Here is a 17769-nt window from a genome sequence, read left to right as displayed (position 1 = left end):
TGCCCTGCCTGTCACACACACACACACACACACACACACACATATATATATATATATATATATATATATATGTGTGTGTGTGTGTGTGTGTGTGTATATATATATATATATATATATATATATATACAATTGTCCCCACTTTTTAAGGATCTAATAGATAGCATTTTTGCCATGTTTAAATTGTGTTTGATTTATTTTGACAATTAAAAAAGAAGAATGGACATTAATAATGTATCCTGAGTACTTTCCTTCAAACCTGTGATAGAATCTGTTTGTTTCGTTGCCTATTCACACAAGCGATCAACGTATACTACTGACAAGAAGAGTAATTGACAATTATATGAGGTCTGACAAAAGTAAACAGAGATGGAGTGAAGGAAGAAAATAACGATGCAACACATTAATTGCATTGTGCACGCACAGATATTTTGCTAAATAAATGTAATCAGAAATCAAGAAATTAACTAATTTACCCCTTCCGCTGCATCCCAGTTCCCCATACCAAAAAAAATGGTGGTCAACATACCCTGCAAACACAAGACACATAATGCCCTTCTTTGGTAATAGCAGCTAATCGGGTGATGAACTCGTGGTGAGGAATTCTCAGGTCGTACATAAGCTTTCGTAGTTCGAGATCCCACACGAGCAGGGCAGAAGGCTTTTGGGTCTCGTCCCCACACACGCATATTTTGCCATTCTCAGACACCATCAGGCTGTTCAAGAATCTGTCTTCACCGACCTGTAAATAATATATTCTATTCCAATATTGTTCTTTGCCGACCTGTTCACGAGTCTGTTTTCATCAACTTGTAAATTATTAAATATTCCATTCAAACCCCTTCTTCATTGACCTGTGACACATTAGCCTTTTCAAGAAACTGTTTTCCCCAGCCTGTCAATAAATTGGTGAACAGTTTAAGAACCATCCTTCATCCATCTGTAGCATATTCAAGAGTATCATCTGTAATCCATAAACGATATTACAATATAGAGTCCAAGATTATAATTACTTACAGCTTTAAAAGATACCGGAAAGCTATTCCATGCAGTTGTGCGGATTTTTTTAATATAAATATTATGACTTAATTTCTAAATTAAGGAAAGAGTTTATTGTAATATCCTACCCACAGCTGCCATAAATGTATTAGTTTCCTGTCATCCACCAAAGATATTCAAATGCAATCTATTTCTGTTCTGTGTTGGCTAACAATATTCTGTCACTTTACCTTCTGTCACTTCACGTTATCTACCTTAACATTGTAAAGGAAGCCTTTGATATGCACTCTAGTCGATCTAAGTGGTTGTGCAATATTGAAGATAGAGCCATACCTTATATTTCCCAGGAACTACCTAAGGCACAACAGACGAACCTTGAATGTAGCCACACAGTCCCCATTCTGGAGGTTCATCATGTTGACGTACATCCTTGATCTGGAGAGAGCCACCACGTGGTCCTTGTCGTGCAGGCCGAAGTAAGGCATCTTTTGGTTCATCACTTCGCGCAACTTCATCACGAAGAGTCCCTCGTCGAAGTTGTAAATGCGCAGCTCCCTCCCGCATAGGACCAAGCACCGGTAATCGTCAATCATCTGGAGTGGGTAGGACAGTCTTAAAAAATGTCGAGCCAATGAATGAACAAGGGAGTAATAGGCAAGACTATAAGAGAAATAATTCCAAACATTCTGTTCAATTCATACAGATGATCAGACCTTAATCTGGTAGAAATATTTGAATGGAAAATAGTATAAATCCTGGTTTGTTTCATAACAGATTTAAATTCAACTATGAGATTATCAAGGAAATCCCAGTTTTAGAGTATTTACATCTATATAGGGTTTTTGTAACTTTATGCTTATGGTTGTTAACTCAAGTATGCACAATCTTAGATAAAATAGCAATGGAAGAGGAGAAGACACTCTAAAGATTAAGGCTTCTTCAATCAGCCTTTAGGGTGATAATGTACCACCTTCAAAAGGAAAATTGAGTGGGGAAGATGGAAAAATGTAACATCAAACAAGTACCTACCAAGGTGTACTAAGACGACTAAAAACATAGATACAAGTTCTATTATCACCTTCAGTTTCCTCGGCTGCGTGATGCCGGTTAATGTGCGGACGGGCGACATGGTGAAGATGTTCCAGACAGCTATTTCTCCTCTCTCGGTGGACAAGGTGATCACGTAGTGAGGGTTATGGCGAGCTCGGATCAGGGCATTGAAGTAAACCTGCCCGTCGCCTAGCTTCATATTTTGGTCCTGATGTTAAAAGAGTAGCTTATTATTAGATAAAAATCTATTTTCTTGGTGCTATCTGATTATGAATAGTTGCCTTTACAGTTTTTATTTTTAAAGCAAGCAAATGTGGCTCTGACCAGGCTTTTGTTACTTGAGTGACGTTAGTTCCTATCAGTTGATATTAAGATTTGACAGCTATAGATCCTACGGGTTTATGTGAAGTTTGTATTTCTTAATCTCCTAACTTAATGGGTCAGCAACTTTCCACGAATCTAATGCTGAACTTTGGAATTCAGGATTAAAGAAAAAAAAAAAAAGAATTCCTAGCAGTTGATTTGATACTTATTGGGAATCTTCAAGATCAATTTTAGTTTCATGTCTGTGTACATATAGAAACAAAATCAAACATCCACATAAAGAATACGATCTTTCCCATAGCTTAAGACAAGGGCTATTCGAAAAGTAAGAATCTTTGGTGGCGTAAGGCCTGCTTACTCTAACAATGATCATAGATACTTTAGCACATGTGACAACTAGTATATGCAACCACAACCTCAGTTGATGTTACAAAATAATTATGTACTTATAATTATGATTATTATTACTGCAACCCTAGTTGGAAAAGCAGGATGCTATAAGCCCAAGGGCTCCAACAGATAAGAATAGCCCAGTGAGGAAAGGAAATAAAGAAATAAATAAACTAGAGAAGTAATAAACCATTATGGAAAAACCCCTTTGAAAACTCATAGCTCACCTGGAATGGCTCCTGAAGGCAGACGGTGAGAGGCAGAAGGCAGGGCACAGGGCCGTGGGCGGCCGACTCGTAAAGCTCCTTGATTATGGGATACGTCTCGTGGTTCTGCGTTTCGGCCATTAAGGTTGAGAGACGACCATACACCTGAAACGGGAAAAATGTTTTTTTAGGTTATTGCTTGAAGGTATTGTTTATCTTAGTCAATCCATTACACTATGATTACATGTTTGATGGCCACGTGCTTGAAAGATATAAGATAGTGCTTATATCTGAATAATTTTCATTACCGTACAATCGCATGGCGAATGATCTTTCATTTTGATTGTTTATCAAATGATTGAATAGAGTTGAACCTACTGTACTTTTATAATTGTCTTCATTACTGCCTATAATCATATCCGTGAATGACTAGCCTTAAGCATAACCTTGGTGCATTAGTGTTGTAATCAAATCAGCGGTAATGTTGTCTTTGTATTCTCACACGCCAGAAACCACACAGTTCACTAACGTTTTCTACTTGATATGCTTTAATATCACTCTCGACATGACAATACTTGAATATTATAGGAATTACCACTTTACAGTAGTTATGAGAAAAGAAAAAGACACGGCAACTTTTCCCACCTGCGAGTAGAATTGACGACCATCGTACCCAAGTCCGTAGGCAGCTAATTCTAGAACTTCCTTCAGAAGGACCAGTTCAGTGTTGTTGCTGTGATTCCTAAGAGCAAGGGACACATCCTCCAGCACCTGAAAGACGAAAGTGAATGATGCATGTTCCCTATCTATGTGTATGTGTTCCATCTCTGCTCTTGGTGTGGTATGGCATTTCTTCATCAGTTTTTCCTATATTCAAACATAAAAAGCTATTGTAATCCTGATGATATACTTGAATATGTATTGAAATACATATTTTACTAGTAAAGGAGCTCCTAGATTCTATGTATAATTTCCATCATGGGATTTTGTTAAATAAAGCAGTGAAATTTTGCGTCGTTACCTGATAGGTATCTGAGCCACACAACTTCTCATAAACCCACTCAAAGTTGAGGACGAATTCTTCTAGAATTCTTCCTCGTAACTGCAGGACTTGATAGGGCAACTCGTCCAGTTTACGTCGGTTGTGGCGACTGTAGAGGGACTGGACAGAGATCTTCGACATGTTGCTGGAGAGAAATAGACAAAATTACTGGACATTTCGACTGAATCTATGACATATGGTAAGAATATGACAGGACCCCGAGGCTTCAAGCTTCTTTGGTCCCCTCGACATTCCCCAACATCGCCCCTGGCATATTTCACGCTCTCTTTTCGTATAATTTATTACAATGATATTCCAACTGATGGAAATAATCCCTAGTTTTCACATTTAACACTAAAAAAAAGTTGTATAGGCCCCTGTTCTTACTTGGCCTAGGCCCTAAGCTTCACCCTAGTCAACCTTGTGGCTAATGCACCCCTGCAAATTTGGTATCAGTATTATCATGCTCATTGTTAGCTCTATAGAATGTCAATTTGTCCCATATTCATCCTTAGAATGAAATGTTTGTATATGAAATGAAGAAAGGTAAAAGTGAAGTATGGCAAAATATCCAGCTAATAAAAGGTTGGTGCAATCTACAATCATGAAAAATATAATCCTCGCAATCAAGAAGTACTGTAGCTCTTTGGTCAGGTATGTCATATTTTGAATAGATAAAAAGTAGCACTTATGATAATGGTAATCTTATATTAGATTATATATATACTGTGTGTATGTGCTTGTCTATTTTTACCTGATGAGCAAATTGTAGATGAAAGTTGAAAAAGAAAATATCCCAGACTCATATTGTAATCAAAGTCACTCAATGATAAGAGGTATTCCAAGGCCACAGTACAGAGGCCAAAGCAGGAGAAAAGCATCAATCTAGAAACGAAATATTAACGGCTACAAACCTTCCGCGATATTTAGTTGGCTGATCCAGGACGTATCGGTCTTTGCCTTCTTCCACGCCAGCTTCGTAAACGGGTACAGGTTTTTTCACACCATTGGCCCACTTACTCTGTTGAAGAATGTCATTCACATTATTCTGGTAGAGAATATACTCTGTTGAAAAGCAGTTCCTTTCAAGAGACTTTCAAGCGAAACAAATCGGTCGTAAATGAAATGAAAATAAATAGATTTATACATTTATATTCATTTCATCTTCCTCCACCTTTTAAACAAAATAAACTACATAAGTCAAACATTTCTTATAATATTCATAAACTGAGGTAGGTCTCGTACTGAAATTATTTTCAATGACAGTCATATATATGGTAACAGTACACTAATATAACATACAATTCTTTAGCGGTCCTGATTACCTAAAATAAGCTCTGTACTTGATAACGCACTAGTGACATTCTGATGTAAGTTTCTTGATTTTCTCAATTTTTGCAAAGCATTGGTACCCATCTAACTTTTATACCAAGTATATGGTAACAATACACTGATATAACATGTAAATATTCTTAGCTGTCCTAATTATCCACAATAAGCTCTGTACTTGATGATGCACTAGTGGCGTACTGCTGTGAGTTTCAGGATTTTCTCATTTTTTGCCAAACAGGGTTACCCATCTTGCTCTTATACCAAGGATAAGTAGCCTAACATTGCTTTTATCTGTAATAAACCATTAAACCACTGTGTTTTATAGAGAATTTCTTTTTTCAGATCTACCTGGAAGTAATCGATGAGGGCTGTACAGCACATACTAATCTGGTCTGGCGTATCCAGGTACCTGGACCTGGCAGCGTCTCTGAAGCTCTCGTGTCTCCAGGTCAGAAGACAAATTCCTGCCACGATAGTCTTCATCAGGAAAGGCTGAAGTTTTCGGGTGATCTGAACCCACAACAGTGAAGAACAGCGACGAACTGCAAAAACGGTTCTCCTTTGTGAATTTGTAAGTGTTGGTTTTATGAGCAAATTTATTGAGTTTTTATTTGAAATCATGGAATCCAAATTAGGTTAGTTGTTGGTATAGTTGAAGTATTCATTTTGTTGTGGAATAGAACTGGAACTTGCTTAGATCTTAGATGCGTAGTTTCCAAGTAAAGATTCTCTTAATCAATTCGATTGTCGTTACAATTACTACTTTTAGACAGTAAACAACGCAAATACTAAGGCTGAATTAAAACTATATAAAGAAAAATTTAGGAAAACAAGTGAGAAACTGCATTGAATATTAACAAAAGTGACCAAAGGGAAATTATTATATGAGAAACCTTATGACAGAATATTGTGAGCAGTAGATCAACTTATTTACATCTCAAATATATCCTCTTTTTATATCCTTATATCATTATATTTTGTAGTCAAATGGAAGGATATAACTTTCATGATAGAAGAATACAATGTTAAATAAAGATAAAAGAAGTAACAGAACGAAAGATGAAGGAATAATTCCATAGTAAATGCAGAACGTCGGTGCGTCTGTAGTACTGACCAGGTGGTGTACAATGAACGAAGATTTTCTCCAAAACAGCTTCGTCGCAGGAGAGAATGTCAATCATTTCGGAGTCTGATAGGCCATGCTTGGCTGCAGTTAAGTAGCCCAGAGTATGAGAAACCTCAACCTGTGAATAAATTGATTTAGTCATTGACTAACCGCTGGTAAAAGGGAAAGAGGGTGGTCATCATGGGTTACTTGAATGCAGAAGTGCATGATAAAGACATGAGATAGGATGACTTCTATAATATTTGACTAACTTTTGTAATGGGAATGATGGTGTTTCGTTATATAATCTAAGTGCAAAGTATAAGATAAAGAATAATAATTTAGCCTGAGTAACCGGTTGTAAGAAGGAAAGAGGGTGGTTGGTATGGGTGACTTGAATGCAGAAGTGCATGATAAAGACATGAAATGGCATAAACGAAATTCTAGGTAGGACTTTTATAGTATTTGACTAACTTCTTGAATGGGAATAAGGGTGTTTTGATGGATGATCCAAGTGCAAAGTGTAAGATAAAAAAAGGGATTTGGCTTTGACTAACCCATTCGTAAAAGAGAAAGAGGGTGGTCGTCATGGGTGATTTAAATGCAGAAGTGTATAATAAAGACATGAGATGGCCTGAACAAAATTTTTTTAGATGACTTTTATAATATTTGATTAACTTTCAAATGGAAACAAATGTGTTTTTTTCTGGATGATCAAAATACAAGGTTAATAATGAAAACAGGAGTTTCAAACTTTCATGCATGAGAAGATTGCCTATTGCCTACCGTAGGTTTTTTAATCAATTATTCAGTTCGTCATATGTATCTGCCAGCAAGGAAAATAGCCCATTGAGGAAAGGAAATAAGGAAACAGATAGTGGAAGGACCTGGTATAGATGCTATGGCACTATCCAAGACTAGAGAGCAATGGTTTGATTTTGGAGTATCATCCTAGAAGAGCTGCGTACCATATGTCGTGGATTCAGTCGAAATGTCCTGCCATTAAATGCGTAAAACCATTTAAGTCGTGCTTCAAGTAACTTGCCACTAGCTCGTGTTTACTTTGTCTAATTAATTAAAGAAAAGCTTTTCATTAGGAACCAACCACTCAGCATTACCTGGCCATAAGCGCTCTCCAGATCGTCGAAGACGGCGTAGATCTGCTCCATGAGAGTAGGCTTCAGAGGCAACTGGGTCTCGGCACCGGTCCATTCACAAGCCATGCTGCCCACGATCTAGTTGGAAGAAGATCAAATTCGCGGGAGATGAGAGAACGTCTTTAGTTTTTGTATCAAGTCTTTATTCATTAGTAATTTTGTCTCTTGTGTGGAAACTATGAGGATAAACGTTATAGATGCTGTCTGAGCAAAGATCTGGCAGTAATTTTAGTCTTCTGTAAGCGTTTTAAACGTTATAGATGCAGTCTGAGCAAAGGTTTGGTATCGATTTGACTGAACTAATGAACATTCCTAAAAAAATTAAACTGATGCCCAAGAGGAAATTTTGTATTCTGTTACTTTTGCAAAGTTATTGATATTATGAATTGGTGTCATAATAGTATGTGAAGTATATTTTCAGAAATTTTCTCAGAGAACAGAATCCTGCAGGCTAGAATTTCTGAAAGAGATAACCACAAATATTGAATGCTAATCAGAAAAGGATTCTTAGATCTCACGCCCCATTGAGTCATGCGATAAGCCCCATTCGTTATTATTCCAACTGTTCTAACTGCTACTTAGGGCTTGAAGATCTAAACACATAGCCTTCAATTCCCTAATATGCTGTTCTTTTTCCTGTCCAAAAGCCAAATGATCAAAGCACTCCTTATCAGGGTAGAAATATAGTAGTGAAAGAAATGGATATCTGTTTGAGGCTCGAGGTGAGGATGGCAGGTTCATCCTTGCCAAGATTTTTGGACATGATGTGTCTTACCATGCTAGTGGTATTTTTAACTTTATTTCAGAAGCAGGTCTTCTGAAAGATATTTAACTTTTAAAATGGCATCTTTGCTTTTATGGTTTTTATTGAATACTATTTTTTTTCTTTTATTTTCAATGAATGATATCGGCGTCAATGACCTTAGATGTCAGGATGCCAGAAAACATTAAATCAATCAATCAATCATTGCTAGTGAAGTGTGTACTGTATTACAGTAATATAGGTCTTGAAGACCTATTCAAATAAAACACAATTTAAAAAAAAAACTCTTATCAAGAAGATAATTTTTAAAAAAAGGTGGTCTTACTGAACGAAATTTCCCCCAATAGTTTTTACGGGCAAGAGCCCGTGTCTTACGTACGGTAAGGCAATCTACACACACACACACACACCCAATAGAGAAGATCTCCTTACTTCAACATATAAAGGTAGTGGGCACTCCTGAAGGCACTTGCTAACCAGCTCCCGCTGCTCCTTGTTGACGCTGCGGTGATGCAGCTTCAGTATCCCTTCGAACTTGTTGTGGCTTTCGTCGACTGTCAAGGGAGGTATCTGGGACATACGGAAGACTTCTTGTTATTTAGGAAAGATAAACGGTAGATATTTTCTTGATACTCTGGACCCTTCAACTTCTAAATATTAATGCTTTTACCCCAAGGCTATTTGGAAATTTCCAACCCTTAACCCCCAGGGGATTATTTTTTTCCCCAGCACATTTTGCAGTATATTTTTTTTTAAATTGCTCTAACAGCCTTAATTTTTGTCATAGAGAGGTCAGGTTGGTCTCATTCTCTTGGAAAATGCCTGAATTTTCTCAAAAAATTATCAAAAATATGAAAAAAAAATTTTTATAGCATTTTATTGCAAGGACGTACCGGTACGTCCATGGGGGTAAAGGGATGGCTTTTGTGAATTGTACCAGTACGTCCTTTGGGGGTAAAAGGGTTAAGGAAAGTAGACAAAAATATCTTGCAAATACCGTTGGTCCTTCAATATTATTGTTATAATTTTTTGTTAATCACAGTCTCCAGAAACTGGTGGTTTATAGTGTGGGGTTCCAGGTTAAATCTAACTTCCTTAGGAGTCTACCACTTTTCTTACTATACGTGCTGCTTCAAGTAGCACTCTCTCTCACCAGTTCTGGGGCAATATTGTCTCCTGCCTTCTTAAGATTCCTTTTATTTCTATTATTGTTAGGTAACTACATCCCTAGTTTGAAAATCAGGATGCTATAAGCCCAAGGGCTCCAACAGAAAAAATACCCTAGTGAGGAAAGCTAATAAGGAAACAGTGTGCCTGGGTGTACCTCAAGCAAGAGAACTCTAACCCAAGACAGTAGAAGACCATGGTACAGTCTATGGTACTACCCAAGACTTCTAAATATTATGAAAAAGAAGACTTATATCCTACAAATACCGTTACTGTTCTAACGAAATAATTTTATATACTGCATTGGGGAAAATTTGGAATATTATATTTTATAAATACTTTTGGTTCTACAATGAAAAACTTCAGAATATTAAGGAAAAAGTAGGAATTGAAATTGCACAAAGACCTTAAGTCTTATAGTTACTGATCTACTCACATGTTCAGTGCTGAATAGTATTTTGTGATGAACTATACTGAAAGCTTTAAATACCACAAATAAGATAGAATTATTACTCTATCAATCTCCAAATCCCACTGAAAATCCATACTACTTAAGAAAATGTTTATTGATTATGGCTATCTTATTCTCACAAAGAACGACCTGTAACTTACCTTGAGGAAGCACGCTCGATCCTCAATGATACTCTGCAGATCTGACATCTGTGGAGAATCGTCTCGAACGGTCATAATGAGCTTGACGTGTTCTGGCAATTCCCTCGGTACCCACTCTAGGGATGTTGACCCGTAGCTCTTGACCTGATCCACGCCGTCTATCATGATCACCAGGGGTCGCAGCTTGCATGCCTTGGCCCAGACGTGCATCAGGAAGGAGGACATGTGGCGGACGCTCTGTTCAGTAAAGGATTCAAGTGAGTTAGGTGATTTCGTCTGTAGTTATTTGCTTATTTTAGAGAACATCGCGCTTTTAAGTTTTTGTTTACAAGCAATTTAGTGTCATCTTTAGAAAGTGACTGGGTGCAGCTCAAAATCTTTATGCTCTTGTTATCTTGTGTGAAATGACTAGAGTGCAGCCTTAACATTCTCCACCCACAAGCATCACACAGTTGGTTCATGTAAATAATGATAAGAAAAGAAATTATGGGCAATTGTGATACTTTAATCGTAATCCTGCGCTGGCGTTTGTAGCACATCATGTACTGCTTGCCAGAACAGAGGAGCAATGAGATAATGTTTATTTGCAAGCGAAGCGAGCCACGTTGGAGCAAAGACTATCATTGAGTGGTGGCCAATCAGGATGCTTTTGAGCTGCACCAAGCTTTTGATGTATTTTGATATATAATCAAAATCAAATTTATTCTAATTCAACATACAGTATCCTTTGGGAAAGGGTTATATTACAAAAACACTGTAATTTGTTTTTAGTCTGCATGAGCAGATGAGACAGGCTTGCCCAATGACATAAAAAAATGATAGGTAAAGAATAGAACTTATCCAAGGATAGACAATTGTGAGAAAGGGAAAAATTTTGAGTATATTATTCTTGTGAAAGATAGGAGATTAATTGTTACTCCTTCTGATATATTTTATAGTGACTAATATTCATCAATTATTAAAATTTACTGGGTTTATCTAACTATTTTACTTTATATATCCCAGGAAAGGTGTAAATGCTACCTCAAACTAAAAAGAAACAATTGACAAACCTTAGCAGCCTCCGCTGGATGGTCCCCAAACAAAGCACAACATTGTTCTGCAATAGAACGCAACACCTGTTCAGTAGTTGAGGACCCTGGTGTTAAACCAACAAATCTGCGAGAGAATGATGAGGAATTACTGAATCATTTCTAGTGAAACATCTCATTTAAAAGTATAAGATGCTGAAACAGTTTCTCTTGTGTATACATACTTTCACACTGATGTAATAGTCAAAATGGTCTTGCTGAAACCTTGCAAGAATCTAGAGTTTTCAAGAATCCAGCTGCCTATCCGACTGCACCTAATTTGCCAGTCGCATTTCATTTACCTTTTGCATATCTAATAATTACATGCCATTTACTGATTGCCTTCCTTTTACCTGACGACCAGTGGTACGTCCACCAGCCACTCGCAGCAGCGTTCCATTGCCTTGGCTATCAGAGAGGACTTGCCGCAGCCCACGTCTCCGTGGAGGATAAGGGGTACGCAGGAGTCGTTGCTCAAGTACCTGTTTTGTAATGACATGACAAAGAACCTTTAGAATACTAAACTGTATCCAATTGTAATGATTGGATATGTTAGACTCCTATTTAAGATGTAGCATTTTGTGACAGAACAGAGTAATCAGCAGACTCAGAGATCTTCCCATACCTCCTGATCTTTGTAAGGAGCTCTTGCCGCCCTTGGAAGTTCTTGTATCGGAACTGGCACATCAGTGACTGCTGCATTAGCTCATGGAATAGGCGTTTCTCTATGCCCAAGTAGGATTTGAGTTCCTCCTGTGGGTGAAGGGTAAAGAATATCACTGTTAGAACTCACGTTCTATCAGTATAAGAGGCTAACTAATACTGTTGTGTCAATCGAGAAAGCAATGACTTTAATGGTACTGATAAAAAAACATCATTCTTAGCCTAGGGAATCCATGCAGCATTTCAGAGATCAGTAACTCTTGTTTTATATTCACAAACCTTTGTTTCATCTTCCTCAATGATTCCATCGATGATAGAGATAAGAAGAGGAGATATCTGCGCGCAGAGATCTTCCACGAACTGTGCATGCTCAGGCACCTCAGGATTCATCCCGGAATTGTGCCATTTTACTCGGAACTTGAGCATACGAATGTCATCGAGTCGTTCCTAAGATGAATTGAAATGTTAATTTAATTTCAAAACTAGTCAACAGTGATGGGATTTTGAACCAGAAGAAACTGAAGAATATTGCAGTACTAAATTCTACCTATCTATCTGTACATAAACTTACCTTGAGTTCACTCTGCAGTATATCCAATCTTTTCTTGCTCTCGGGTTCCACAGCAACGTACACTTTCCCCTGGTTAGGAATGTTGTGAGACGGGAAATGGGTGAACTTTCTGCAGATCCACAAGGTGTGCTTGGCACTTTCTTGGTTCATAAAGACACTCTGCTTGATCTCCTATAAAGACAAAATATTATAGTTAAAAGCGGATGAGATTAGAATTATAGTTGTCATTTTAGGTCAGATTAATAGATTTCCAGGCAATTTGGTAAGAATATTTACGTCTTTTACCAAGTTTATGGCACAGTGGTATAGCTAAGGGGAGCGACAGGGGGTACTTTTTAAAAAAATGCCCCCGGGCCTCCAAAGCAGGGTCAGGAAAGGGAAAGTAAGTATGCATTTAAGATTATCACCAACTCCCAGGGTAGGGGGAGGGGGCCTCTCAACTAATTCAGTCCCCGGGCTCCTAGATCTCTAGCTACGCCCCTGCCTTTGGCACAGTGGCGTAGGTAAGGGGAGCGACAGGGGATAACTTTTTGAAAATGCCCCCGGGCCTCCAAAGCAGGGTCAGGAAATAAAAAGTAAGTATACATTTAAGATTATCTCCAACTGCCAGAGTAAGGGGGAGGGGGCCTCTCTACTAGTTCAGTTGTCTGGGCTCTCTAGCTACACCCCTACATATGGCAGCTTTGGTAGCCAAGAGCCATAGCTTACGTCTTCGTTTAAAATAGACGCATTCTAGTATCACTTGAATTGAATAATAGAATATATGTGACCCACATCATAAATTATACTTTAAACACTGAAAAACGTTGTCTCTGAAGTTTTAAAGTGAAGCAAACGTTTTGCTACTCAGTTGAGACACTAATCTATGGTCCCGAGTTCGGTCCCCGCCTAGGACGCGAATACCGTGAGACCTTCTACCGGGGGGTACTCCCAGGGTAGGCGCCTGGGGGGGAGGTTAGAGGGGACTAGTGATAGTCCCTGCTGGCTAATGGTCGCCCGAGGAGGACGATGTAAATCGTCTCTGTGGAGACCTAAAACCCGCAACTTTTTTTTTTTTATGTAAAAACGCAAAGCATAAAACATTCTGGGAGCAAAATATGACCACCAACATCCCTTTTACCCCCAGGCTCTGGAAATTTCCAACCCTTAACCCCCAAGGGGTTATTTTTTCCCCAGCACATTTTGCAGTATATATTTTTTAAATTGCTCTAACAGCCTTAATTTTTGTCATAGAGAGGTCAGGTTGGTCTCATTCTCTTGGAAAATTCCTGAATTTTCTCAAAAAATTATCAAAAAATATGAAAAACTAATTTTTATAGCATTTTTTTGCAAGGACGTACCGGTACGTCCATGGGGGTAAGGGGATGGCTTTTGTGAAACGTACCAGTACGTCCTTTGGGGGTAAAAGGGATATGAATGTATTTCCTACCTGCTCCATAACAGTTGACAGGTATTTTTCTTTCTGCTCCTGATTGAAGACCATACGCATGAGCGTCATCATCTTCTTCACTTCGTTGTTCCAGTCCTGGACGGCCTCCTGGTGAAGGCTAGCGCTGTTGCTGTCCTGGAGAGTTCCGCATTTAAGAATTATTAGGTGGGTTAATGTAGATAATTTTCTTTATCTGGACGAGTAGGTAGGTTGTAATACGGGAATCTAAACAGTATACATTATTCGAAAAAGTAGCCAGGCAAATGTTCTTTCTACATTATTCAAAAAGGTAGCCAGGCAAATGCTCTTTCTACATTATTCAAAAAGGTAGCCAGGCAAATGCTCTTTCTACATTATTCAAAAAGGTAGCCAGGCAAATGCTCTTTCTACATTATTCAAAAAGGTAGCCAGGCAAATGCTCTTTCTACATTATTCAAAAAGGTAGCCAGGCAAATGCTCTTTCTACATTATTCAAAAAGGTAGCCAGGCAAATGCTCTTTCTACATTATTCAAAAAGGTAGCCAGGCAAATGCTCTTTCTATTCTAAATGAGAGACAATACTATTATCATTATTAGCTAAGTTACAACCCTAGTTGGAAAAGCAGGATTCTATAAGCCCAAGGGATCCAACGGGGAAAATGACCTAGTGAGGAAAGGATATAAGGAAACAGATAGAATAGTGTTTCTGATGCAGTATTACCTCCGCCAATGAAGTTGGAAGGAGGTTATGTCTTCCCCCCTGTTGGTGTGAGTGTGTTTGTGAACAGCTTCCTGGCCATAATATTAATCGTAGAGTAATGAAACTTGCAGGGATTAACTGATATGTAAAAAGCTGGAAATGATTAGATATTGGAAGATCAAGGTCAAAGGTCAAGGTCACGTTCAAGCAAAATGTTCAATTCCTGTAATCAGCGATAAGTTAGGACATCGTTGTCATCACGGAGACTTCAAATTTGGTTCATATTTGAGTGTATGAAAATCCATGCCAATTAATACATGTTAAGGTCAAAGCTTCAAGGTCTAGGTCGAGCGAAAGGTCAAGAAATAAGCTGCCCCGCTGGAGGTCTGCATTCCACTGAGTGCCCTTCTAGTTGTTTGATAAGGTTTTCATCTGAAATCATTGTGTATCAAGTATCCTAACGCTGAAAAAGGCTATGCCAATATTATATATGAAAATCCAAAGATAAATCATCATAATAGATGCTAATAATACTACTGTAATTCTCGTAGCCTTTGCAATAGTAACAATAAAATTGCCACAAAGATTCCGGGCAGAATAAGCCCCGCCCCTAATGACGTCATAGCCAATCACATCCAGGGCAGAATAAGCCCCGCCCCTAATGACGTCATAGCCAATCACATCCACGTTAGCAGCGGTTACAGTACAGCCCCATACAAATCTCAAACTACACTGACTTATAATCACTTAAAGGGGATGTGTACTGACTGTCTATTATGCCAAGAATCTCTGAGGTAACTATAGTAAAAAACAACAACTTTACTTCTTGAATTCGTTATAAAAGAGATTCGAACGTAACGTTCAAAGAAATTCAAACGTAGCGTTTAGCAATAGTAGTAATGAAATTGCCACAAAGATTCCGGGCAGAATAAGCCCCGCCCCCAATGACGTCATAGCCAATCACATCCACGTTAGCAGCGGTTACAGTACAGCCCCATACAAATTTCAAACTATACTGACTTATAATGACTTTAAAGGGATGTATATTGACTTATTAAGCCAAGAATATCTGAGGTAACTATAAGCAACAACTTTACTTCTTGAATTCGTTATAAAAGAGATTTGAACGTAACGTTAAAAGAAATTCAATCGTAGCGTTTACCTTGATATTAGGTATGTCCGTGCTGATAGGCTGCAGTTTGTAGCAAGGAGGCTGTGCGTTTTCGTCCCAGTGGTACCACTTCCAGAAGAGCTCCCTGTCGGTGTCCAGCTCCATGGCCGAAATGGCCTGGTCGAAGTCAGGGCCTTCGATCACCTTCGGAAGCAGGGCGTTGCCAAAGGTCTCGTTGAGGAACACGACTGTGACGATGTGGGAGTCTCTGGCCTGGGCTGTGGTGGAGTGAACAACTGAATGAGTGGTTTTCGAATGTTTAGTATCGTTCGTTTAATGTGATAATGAATGATACTGATACTAAAAGAGAGAGAGAGAGAGAGAGAGAGAGAGAGAGAGAGAGAGAGAGAGAGAGAGAGAGAGAGAGAGAGAGAGAGGAAGACGACTGTGACGATGTCGGAGTCTCTGGCCTGGGCTGTGGTGGAGTGGACAACTGAATGAGTGATTTTCGAATGTTTAGTACCGTTCGTTTAATGTGATAATGAATGATACTGTTACTAAAAGAGAGAGAGAGAGAGAGAGAGAGAGAGAGAGAGAGAGAGAGAGAGAGAGAGAGAGAGAGAGAGAGAGAGAGAGGAACACGACTGTGACGATGTGGGAGTCTCTGGCCTGGGCTGTGGTGGAGTGGACGACTGAATGAGTGGTTTTCGAATGTTTGGTACCGTTCGTTTAATGTGATAATGAATGATACTGTTATTAAGAGAGAGAGAGAGAGAGAGAGAGAGAGAGAGAGAGAGAGAGAGAGAGAGAGAGAGAGAGAGAGAGAGAGAGAGAGAGAGAACGACTGTGACGATGTGGGAGTCTCTGGCCTGAGCTGTGGTGGAGTGGACAACTGAATGAGTGATTTTCGAATGTTTAGTACCGTTCGTTTAATGTGATAATGAATGATACTGTTACTAAGAAAGAGAGAGAGAGAGAGAGAGAGAGAGAGAGAGAGAGAGAGAGAGAGAGAGAGAGAGAGAGAGAGAGAGAGAGCAAACTAATGTAGATATTCTAACAGAAAGTAAGAAAAAGAAATTGACGAAAAAGAAATGGACGTGGGCAGAACATATAATGGGGATGAGATAATAGATGAACATTAAGAATATCAGAATGGGTCCCTAGAGATTGCTAAAGAAACAGGGGAAGGAAGAGAAGACGATGGATTGACAAACTAAGAAAATTTGCTTGTATAAACTGGTATAGAAAGACCCAAGGTCTATAGACCTAGGAAAGACCATAAACAGACATTTTTGGGAGAAGGCCTTTGATTTGCAGTGGACTAGTGATGGCCAATGATGATGATGGAGGTGAATAATGTATATATGGAGATGAATAATGAATGAACACACATAGGCGATCAAAATTTTGAATATTTGGTTTAGGAAATGTCAATCTTCAAGAAACTTGCAAAAAAAATAAAAAATAGGGGAGCCTGGTGAGAACAGCATAGAATAGGCCTAAAAAGTGCCCTAGAAGAATAATGTTCATTTAATCTTATGTAAGAGAGAATGAATAGACAGAAAAACGATTAAAATGTTCAATATTTAGTTTTGGAAACGACATGGTAGGCTGGCGAGAACAGCACAGGCTAGGCCTATAGTGTGCCCCAGTAGTTTAAACTGAAGACTTGGGAGTTAATTAATTGAAACTTGTGAAATTGAATTACTGACTACAGCATGAGATAGGCCTACTGAAATGTAATTTAGGTGATAATGTCAGGTATCCAAAAACCAAATTTTTTCCTGCATTGGTTGAATAAAATTCATGATTATTTATGTTTTATGTTGACCATTCAAATTAATTTAGGATATACATTTTCCTTTCCTCATCAAAGTAGAAATGGATTTTTATTCAGTAATAATTGCATTAAGATATACGTCTAAAGTAATGATTAATACTTTAAATTAACATACATACATACATATATACATACATACATAGGCCTACATATTGATTTGGTATTGTTATGATAATTACGCTTTGACGTAGTCATACCAATATCTTATCAAGAACATATCACAATCATATACTACCTTAGGCTTAAAACTAATTTATAGGCC

The 17769-nt window shown here is 38.3% G+C and overlaps 1 protein-coding gene across 1 annotated transcript in view; it reads right to left on the bottom strand.

Moving 5' to 3' along the window:
• Positions 1–17769, bottom strand: part of LOC137620096 (NACHT domain- and WD repeat-containing protein 1) — a 43646-nt gene that overhangs the window by 17219 nt on the left and 8658 nt on the right. The window contains exons 3-21 of the mRNA XM_068350370.1: positions 15719–15945; positions 13878–14012; positions 12449–12619; positions 12157–12324; positions 11840–11967; positions 11568–11696; positions 11197–11302; positions 10145–10381; positions 8798–8935; positions 7564–7680; positions 6455–6584; positions 5689–5882; positions 4923–5029; positions 3988–4153; positions 3612–3737; positions 2988–3131; positions 2075–2254; positions 1371–1589; positions 527–739 (exon numbers count right to left, since the gene is read on the bottom strand). Coding sequence (XP_068206471.1) covers positions 527–739; positions 1371–1589; positions 2075–2254; positions 2988–3131; positions 3612–3737; positions 3988–4153; positions 4923–5029; positions 5689–5882; positions 6455–6584; positions 7564–7680; positions 8798–8935; positions 10145–10381; positions 11197–11302; positions 11568–11696; positions 11840–11967; positions 12157–12324; positions 12449–12619; positions 13878–14012; positions 15719–15945 — 3035 coding nt within the window. The remainder of the gene's footprint in view (positions 1–526; positions 740–1370; positions 1590–2074; positions 2255–2987; positions 3132–3611; positions 3738–3987; positions 4154–4922; positions 5030–5688; positions 5883–6454; positions 6585–7563; positions 7681–8797; positions 8936–10144; positions 10382–11196; positions 11303–11567; positions 11697–11839; positions 11968–12156; positions 12325–12448; positions 12620–13877; positions 14013–15718; positions 15946–17769) is intronic.

The sequence above is a fragment of the Palaemon carinicauda genome, chromosome 26 (genome assembly GCF_036898095.1).
Source record: "Palaemon carinicauda isolate YSFRI2023 chromosome 26, ASM3689809v2, whole genome shotgun sequence".
In the NCBI taxonomy this organism is placed as follows: Eukaryota; Metazoa; Arthropoda; class Malacostraca; order Decapoda; family Palaemonidae; genus Palaemon; species Palaemon carinicauda.
This window is presented reverse-complemented; position numbering and strand designations above follow the sequence as displayed.